The sequence below is a fragment of the Taudactylus pleione genome, unplaced genomic scaffold (genome assembly GCF_031769625.1).
Source record: "Taudactylus pleione unplaced genomic scaffold, aTauple2 ptg000201l, whole genome shotgun sequence".
Lineage (NCBI taxonomy): Eukaryota > Metazoa > Chordata > Amphibia > Anura > Myobatrachidae > Taudactylus > Taudactylus pleione.
The window spans coordinates 5,144,680-5,153,959 of NW_028284603.1; the positions used below are offsets into that span (position 1 = coordinate 5,144,680).

The window sequence follows — 9,280 nt, forward strand, 5'->3', positions numbered from 1 at the left end:
ATGGAGAGGTGGAATGATGAATTCCACCTATAATTAGCTAGAACTCCATGAGAGTTCTAAAGCTAATCATCTCCATTGAATTTTTACGTTTAATGAATAGGCCCCTCTGTGTGTTTTGCACTGGTAGCGACTAAGGGAGGGGGGAAGGAGAGGTAAACTAGATGATAGAAATGAGGCAGGTACATAGGGGCGAGTTAAAATTACTGAGGCTGTTAAAATGAGGGGATAATGGAATTAGACAGGTGACAGGAATGAAGGAGGTAAAGAAGAGGGGTGAGAGAAATACAGAGAAGAAGAGTCAGGTAAAGGAGAGCTGGGTACACACTAGACGATCCTGCTGATTGGGCCGACATATCGTCCAAATCGGCAAGTGTGTACCAACTACGCGTGACCCTGCGCACTCCTGTGGGTCATCCATCGTGGTAGTTCCGTCGGCCTGCATGTAGAGCCGATGGAACGACTAAAGGTGCGTACACACTGGGCGATAAAGTGGACGACTGAACGATAACGGTATCGTTATCGTTCAGTTGTCCACTTTATCGTCCATGTTTAAGCCCAAAAAGATGAACGATAACGACGACGCGCGTTCCCGCGGGTCGTTCGTCATCATCGTTCATTGGGCTGACATGCAGGCCAACCTGACGATCTCGTCAGGTTGCTGCATGTCAGGGAATGGGGGAGAGAGCCCGGCGCTGAACGATATCGTTCAGCGGCTGTGCTCAATGTCATAAACGACATTGAGCACAGCCTGCCGGGGACACACTAGACGATATCGCTCAGGGAGCATATCGTCTAGTGTGTATGCACCTTAAGTTGCCGACGCTGGCATAGTGGATGCAGTTGGTGCCCGACATATCGGACACCACATCGTGCAGTATGTATCGACCGCCCAATATATATTGCGTGGTCGGGCGTCGCATCACTGGGTACACACATCGGCCAGTATGTACCCAGCTGAAGACTGGCAAGGGAATGAGGGATGAAAAGAGGGAGGAGGTAAAAATATGGAGATTGGTGTAGAGGGAGAAAAGCAATATAGGCAGATAAGGCTGTGGACACACTAACATATTTAGGTTAGAGAAGAGGGGGAATAAGGGAAGTTAGGCAGGTAGAGAGTGAGGACAAAGAGACACCCCCATAAATTGGGCTTTTTTATTGGGCTTTTTTAGAATTGGGTTGGGCTTGTTTTTTGCTTATAGGTTGCTTGTTTTCCATTTCAGAGTTGGCAACACTGACCCCACAGTGACAGAAGACTGGCAGCACACTCTGGGATATGACCGGTGCTGGCTAGGGCTGAGCAGGGTCTCACCTCTCCTCCTGGGGGCATCCGGCTGCCGCGGCTGAGCCGCTGTCTCTCTGCCTCCTGCCTCTCGTACAGGGTGACCGGTCCCCGCGTGTGGGGATGCACGGGGGTCTGGACACACGCCGCGGCCAACACAGAGTCCCGGTGAGACCTCGCCATGGTGTTCGGCTTCGGCGCCGTCGCCTGGTAACAACTCCCAGACCCGTCCCAAGTCCCTGCTGCTGCCTGGTAACCGCGGACGCCGATACGGGACGCGGGAGGGGACAGGAGGCTGAGAGCGCGGGTAGCAGGGCGGCAGCTGGGAGACAAAGCTGCTTATAGTAAACCAATAGTAATCCCGCACCATCTGGCCCGTGTGAGACTCAGCTGCAGCAAGAGCTGGGAGGATCAGAGGCAGTACATGGTGGAAGCCTCAGTAGTCAGTACAGACAATGTACTTTATATCTATCAGGGCACAGTCAGCCTTTAAACACCTGAGATCTCCTTCCTTATGGTCACACTTCTACCTCCTGGGAATGTTGTATAGTAACATAGGCTATGTATTGTCAGACTTTATTTATATAGTATCTGCATTTATAAATAATTGCTTCCTATCTCATAGCTTGGAGCCCTCATACAAGTCCTCTCTCTTCCCCTGAGAAAAGCAAAACAAATATGTATTATACCATGCACAAAGGCCTAACTGCTACATTAGCAGGCGGTGCAGCTGCTTTTGGTGCCCAGAGCCAGCGTTACCATTAGGCAGCTGCCTACGGTTCCAATAGTTAAGGGGGCTCCTAAAACATTGAGACCCTCATTTATCAATGAAGGTAAATACCAGCGCAATTCTTCATTTAGTATCATTGGAATACGAAAATGAAAAATCCACTGGTATTTACCAATACTTATCCCTCTGGCGATGTCTTCCACTGGGCTGTTGGCAGCCTAACGCTGCCAGCAACAGGGGTCTTGTGTACTGCCCATTCCCGACGGGCCATCTGCACATATGCATAACATGGGGACCTGGCTGTGCCAGGAAGGCTTCGCTGAAGACGGAAGGGCAGCGCCGGGTCTCCATTGCCAGCAATGGAGACTGCATCGCTCTCGCCCTCTAAACAGGGCGACAGCGATGCTGTGACGGTTGAGTATGAAATCCTGGCAGACGGGATGCCTGCTGTCAAAATGCAGACAGCGTCATCCTGATGCTATGTTAACCTCCCCCTAACCCTTCTTGCACCCTAATCCTATCCCTCCCCGTTGGTGCCTAACCCCCCTCCCTCTTCTCCCTGTGGCTAACAGCTAAGTGCACCATGGCTTACCTTCGATCGGAATGCCATCTGTCGGGATTTAGCTGCCTATGTTAAATCCCGAGTCGGGATTCCGACGCCGGGGTTTCAACAGACAGCCTCCCGCCCGTATGTATTTTAACTACATCCTGCTGTGAAAAACAGCGGTAATCTTAATTACCACTGTTTGTTAAATCCAGAAAGGATGACCTAACCCCTTTAGCGAGCACTTTGTTGACAAATGGAGACCTGACTGAGTAACAAAAAGGGGGCATATTCAATTGGGAGTGAGAATACAAAAAAAATCCCACACCTGTGGGCATTTTCCTGCAGGTGCAGGATTTTAACTATTCAATTAGGTGCTCATTTTTTCCTATTTTGATAGCCGGAAGGTTTTTTTTTTGCGAACCTACAGAGCATGACCAATTTTTCCTAAAATCCACAATTTTAGAAAAAGAGGTCAGGAAATGCTCTGGGACCCCAGCAGCATCCCTCCTTATGACTAATTAAGCAATTGGAAGTTACCAATTAGCTTAAGTAGTCAGTAATACTCACCTTCTGAAGGGCTGGTCTTCTGCATCTAGTGTCGGGACCTTGTCTCCTGCAGCAGTGGTGAGGAGGTCAGAGAGAGTGTGCGTGAGACACCCCCGGTGTGTAAGCCCCCTGTAATGGGCGCTGGGAGAACTACATCTCCCACAAGCCCTTGGGTCTCTCTGGAGCCTCCCAGCAGCCCCCTCCCCAGTAAAAAGACAGAGGGGAGACCACCAGGCATGTAAGTGTATTATTTATTTTTTACGCAGCACAGAGTTTTCAGCTCTGAAAATCCTGCAACCACTTTTTTTTAATTGGTCACCGCGTGAATTGGGAGAGCGCATACTCGCGGTAATCCAAAATTGGGCACAAGGTTTCTTCCTCGCTAAACGTCATGCCCAATTGAATATGCCCCAAGTTCACTTATCCAGCATTAAGTCTGTGATATCCTGGGAGTATGGTGCTTGGCGCCCAGCATCACTTCGATCGGGATGCCGGGGGCTGATCTCCCAGCGTCGGTAAAATGACCGGCGTCTTGTGCCATAATAGAGTCTGGCACCACACAACCGGCCTGAGTGTATGCCTGCGAAATTGTCATACGAAGCCACCTTGCGCGGGTCTGTTTATTGGCTGGCCAGCCGTGCTTATGACAGCCATACAGCACAAAGAGAATCTATTTCCTCAAGCTGTTGGTGCGATCCACATAAATACGTAGCGCACGAACATCATCCAGAGAAGCCTCACCTACAGAGAGACCTGAAGCCTGAAAAGCTGGGACCACAATTTCTTCATTTTTGTATGAAACCGTGATACTACCTTAGGAAGGTATCCTGCTCTAGTACGCAGCACCGCTCTATCCTGATGGAATATCAAAAAAGGGGAGCAGACCTAAAGAGCTGCCAAGTCAGAGACCCTACGGGCTGAAGCGATGGCAAGAAGAAAAACCTGTCTTTGCTGTCAACCACTTAAGGTCTACTGATTTCAAGGGTTCAAAAAGGGGGAGCCTGTAAAGCCCTGAGAACTAATGTCAAATCCCACAGGGCTACCGGGGGAATAAAAGGCGGCTGAACCCTCAGAACACCCTGAAAAAAATGTCCTTACATCAGGCAGCGGGGCAATCCTGCGCTGAAACCAGACCAAAAGTGCAGAAACCTGAACTCTCAGGGAGGCCAGACGAACACCCCGCTCTAAACCAGACTGAAAAAAAAGGAAAGCACTCGGGAGACCCTAAACACCTTAGGGTCATATTTTCTCAGTTCACACCACTGAAAGAATGAGTGCCAAATCCTATAATAAATGCGGGCAGAGGAAGGCTTTCGTGCCCTTAACATTGTCTGTATCACCAAATCTGAAAACCCCTTGGTCTTGAGGACGGAGGCCTCAAGAGCCATGCCGTCAGACAGACGAGGAAGATCCAGGTACAAGCAGGAACCCAGTACTAACAGGTCCTGCCTTAGAGGAAGAGGCCATGGAGTGTCCCCGGAGAGACTCTGTAGATCGGTGAACCAATGGCGCCTGAGGCCAAGCAGGAGCTATCAGTATCACCACACTGTTTTCCTGCTTGACCTTCCTGATGACTCTGGGAAGAAGAGCCAGAGGCGGAAAGAGATACAGTAAAGTGGAATTGCGGTCTAGTGTAAGAGAGTCTATGAATTTGGCCAATGGATCCCTGGTTTTGGACCCGAACCTGAGCAACCTGTGGTTGTACCTTGAGGTCTATCTCTGGAAGACCCCATCTGTCCACCAGGTTCTGGAATACCTGTGGATGAAGATCCCACTCTCTGGCGTTTATATACTGCTGACTCAGGAAGTCCGCTTCCCAATTTAGGACTCCTGGTATGAACACGGCTGATATTGCTGGAAGGTGACGCTCTGCCCAGACCAGAATCTTTGGACACTTCTGCCATGGCCCCCCGTCTCAGAGTGCCACCCTGATGATTGAGAAGCCACCGTGGTGACATTGTCAGATTGTACTTGCACTGGTTTGCCCTGTAGTATCCCTTGAGCCTGCAACAATGCTCTGAATACTGCTCTCAGTTCCAGGACATTTATGGACAGACAACTCGCTGCCTCTGTCCATTTTCCTTGAAAAGTGTGCTGATCTGTCACCGCCCCCCAGCCGAGACTGGCATCAGTCGTGAGGAGTGCCCATTCAGATATCCAAAATGGGTGACCCTGGTTGAGATGGCTTGTCCGCAACCACCACGACAGGGACAACCGCACCTCTGGTGAGAGATGGATCATCTGAGATCTTATTGATCGGTACTCTGGCACGGGGAGTAAGAGGATCAACTGCTGCAACAGTCGGGAGTGAAATTGGGCATATTCCACCATGCTGAAGGTGGACACCATTGACCAAAGCACCCGCATTGCCGAGTGTACCGACACTCGTCTGTTGTGAAGCAATTTGCGTGTCCGCAACTGCAGGGCCGCAATCTTGTCCTCCGGCAGATACAATCTGCCCCACGGAGTCCAGGCGTACCCCCAAATGTACCAACTGTTGCACTGGCTGGAGTGATGACTTCTTCCAGTTTTTGATCCAACCGTGCCTATGTAGACAAGAGACAGTCAACTCGAGATGTTCATGCAACTCCTGTGTAGACTGCCCTAATAACAGGAGATCGTCCAGGTATGGCAGAATTCTGACGCCCTGGCGCCTGAGACGTGCTATTATTACTGCCATCACCTTGGTAAACACCCGAGGGGCCGTGGATAAACCAAATGGCAGTGCCTGGAACTGGAAGTGATCCTGCCCCACAGCAAACCGCAGAAACTGCTGGTGGGATGGCGCAATTGGTATATGCAGATAAGAATCCTGGATATCCAGGGATACAATTGATCGCAGTATCTCCATGTGAAACTAGGACACCCGAATAAACGTGTTGAGTCCCTTTATGTTTAAAATAGGTCGGTAGGACCCATTCGGTTTCTGAATCAGGAATAGGTTGGAATAATACCCCTTCCGTAACCGATTCCTTGGAACCTGGATGATCACACCTGCCATTAGCAGGGATTGTATAGCCTGCTGTAGGGCCAAGGCTTCCACCGAACCCACTGGGGGAGGAGGCCCGTCCCATCAGGCTTATCCTGGGACCTGGAAACCGGATGTTTATTCTGCCAGGGTTTTTTAGATTGTGGTTTTCTGCTGGAGCTGGCTCTTAGGATTGACCTCTAACCTTCCCCTGCGGCCGAAAGGATGATCTTTTTGGCCTGGGAACAGATGCTGAGGGTAGACCAGCCGTTTTAGAAGCTGCCACCGTAGCCACAATTTTGTCCAGCTCCGTGCCAAAAAAGATACCTCCCGCAAATGGAAGGGATTCCAAGGCCTTAGACCCTGAATCTGCTTTCCAATCCCTTAACCACAGGGCTATGCGTGCCACAACAGAGACAGCCGACGCTCTAGAGGATAATATCCCGGGAAACCAAAGCTGCCTCTCCTAAATAGGATGAAGCCTCCTTGACATAGGAGACAATCTTCAGCTGCTCCTTAAACAATTCTGGCGGGGATTCCGACTAAGTTTTCATCCATACTTCGATGGCTTTGGCAACCCAAGCCGTAGCTGGGCGAGTGGCAGCACCTGAGAGTGAGAAGACTGCCTTAGGACAGCCTTCCAACCTCCTATCCGTGGGATTTTTAAGAGAAGATGCAGACGGTATGGGCAATGTGGCACTCCTCACCAGATGTCCCACATGTGCGTACACCGACAGCAGAACTTCCCATTTAGTACACTGTTCCGAAGGAAACTGGTATAAAGCTGCAACCTTTCTGGTAAGATGGAACTTTTTATCCAGAACTTTCCATGCTGCCCCCAAAAGCTGACAAGTGCTCTGATTTGGGAAACTCCGCCTTCACCACTCTGGCGCTTAAACACAGGCGCCTTGCTTTGCAGTGGTTCTTCCTCATCTATGTTCAACACTGCTTTGACTGTCCTAATTAAAAAAAGGGACATCAACTACCGGAAATGATCCCCTTCTTCTCCAGAAAGAGAATCCTGAGAGGAAACATGCGTCTCCTCAGAGGACGTATCGGAATCCGTGGCTTGGCCTACATGTGAGGCCGAACGCCTTCTGGTTTTTGGCTGCATTGATCTAGCTGTTTGCAGCAGCTGCTGAAGATGAAGGCATAGGCTGACCCGCATGCGCATACATATCCATCCAGGATGGCAGCATAGGGGGCATAAACATAACTGGTTGCAGCGGCTGAGGATCTCTCATCACTGGGGCCGCTGGAACTGCCAAATGTTCCGCAACCTGCGCCATGATCTGGGAAAAAAGAAGCCCAAGGGGGCTCCTGTCCAGAGGCTGTTAAGTTTGACTGCTGTGGTGACTCCCTAAAACAGTGAGCACACAGCCCATTTTGTATAAAATCCTGAGGGGACAATCCCGCTTTACAGGCCATACAAAAACACCAGCACAGGGGCCTCTGCCACCTGTCTTTCAGATTCTTTAGACATAATTTCTTATGCAACAGAACTGAGTACATATGTGAATGTTTTCCCCCTAACTACCCCACACACCTGTAGTAGAGGGTTATAAGGAGAAACAGCAGTGATAGGTTAACACTGATAGTTATAACACACACAGCTTTCAAAAGTCACATGCAATATATAATAAATATATATATATATATATATACACATACATATACACACACACACCCCCCCTTTTATCAGAGCCTATGCATTCTAAGCTCCCAGTGCACTACAAACAGCCTAAAGCCTAGTAGCATATGGAGCTCTGTATGACCAGTCACCACGGGAGAGGCATACAGGGAGACTGACCCAACCTGAGTGTACAGCCATCGAGACCACCCAAGAGTAGTCTCGGTCTGACTCAAGTAGCTGGGAGGAGCAACCCAGACGCGGGAACCTAGAAGGGCCGGAGTGAGGGTTGGAGGAGGGGCCACCGGGGGAGAGCAAACCTCCCTTATGCTGTGTGAATCCACCCGGTTCACTGACATGGCCGCCACCATTAGCTCCCCCCGGCTGTCAGGAATATCAAGTCCCGGTGGTCTAGTGTAGGAGGCAGACTACCCCGGCTCCTCACTACAGCAGTCCCCCGGGCCAGTCTCCACGCCAGAGTACGGACCGGCACATAGCTCCGGCATCAGCGGCCGCCGCAACCACACTTACCTGCATCACTACGCATCCTGGTTGCGGTCCAGGGCCTTGTGCCCCTACCGAAATTACTGGCCTCACACCAGTGTCGCGGCGCCGGTAGATGGAGCAGGCGATCTGCGCGTCTCCCATGAGACTCTCAGCCGATCCACAGCACGTGCCCCCTGCTCAACTGCAGGAAAAAAAAAAAAAAAAAACTTTTCTCTGGGCCTGCTCCAGCAGTCCCACTGTCAGTGCAGTGCCTTCTCGCACCAAACAGAACAACTGACTGCCTCTAGCCAGGGGCGGGGTATATGTGGGGAAGACCTTGAGCATTCTGGGAGTTGAGAGCTTGTATTAACTGTTTGGTGCCTGGATACATCCACATACTCCAACGTAATAGCTATGGACTCCCGAAGAAGAAAGTGAGTCTTTATCTCCGTAATGCAGGGGTTCCCAACCACGATCCTCAAGGCACACTAACAGTCCAGGTTTTAGGGATAGCCATACTTGAGCACAAGTGACTTAGTTAGTACCTCAGCTATTTTGATTTAACCATCTGGTCACAATCATGGATATCACTTACAACCATGACTGTTAGTGTGCCTTGAGGTTGGTTGGGAATCCCTGCCGTAATGGATATACATAGGGTGTATTCTGTAATCAAAGCAGCACATTTTTATATTGTTGTAAGTCAGATAAACCTATTTAAGGGGACTATGTCCAGAGGAATGGAATATATCCACAGGGCTAGTATTCGGAGTGGAAATCTGAGACAGGAGAGAGTTATATTGGCACTATGGGATGATTTAAAAGTGATGGTTTTATTTTGAAATGTTATTTAAATATTTTTTTAATAAAATATTGAAAGTATTATAAAAAAAATTGTCTTAATTCTAAACTTTTTTTTTTTTTTTTTTAAATACACATTTTTCACACAGAACACCTAGTCGAATAGTCTCTATAGATAGACCTGTGCATTTATATTTTTAAATAGATTAACATATGATTATCTATAAATGTCGATTTTGATTTTGTGTGCGTGTTTTGAATGGAATGAGTATTTTTTAATTATTTGCACTGTT

General features: G+C 49.3%; 1 protein-coding gene across 3 annotated transcripts in view; it reads right to left on the reverse strand.

The window, feature by feature from the left end:
* Window positions 1-1,711, reverse strand: part of FAM161A (FAM161 centrosomal protein A) — a 40,638-nt gene extending 38,927 nt beyond the window's left edge. For 2 of the 3 annotated variants that reach the window (XM_088477490.1, XM_088477489.1), the window contains exon 1: window positions 1,310-1,711. In XM_088477490.1, coding sequence (XP_088333616.1) covers window positions 1,310-1,462 — 153 coding nt within the window. In that variant the 5' untranslated portion in view covers window positions 1,463-1,711. The remainder of the gene's footprint in view (window positions 1-1,309) is intronic. The other variant, XM_088477491.1, reaches the window with a different exon arrangement.
* Window positions 1,712-9,280: the final 7,569 nt, after the last annotated feature.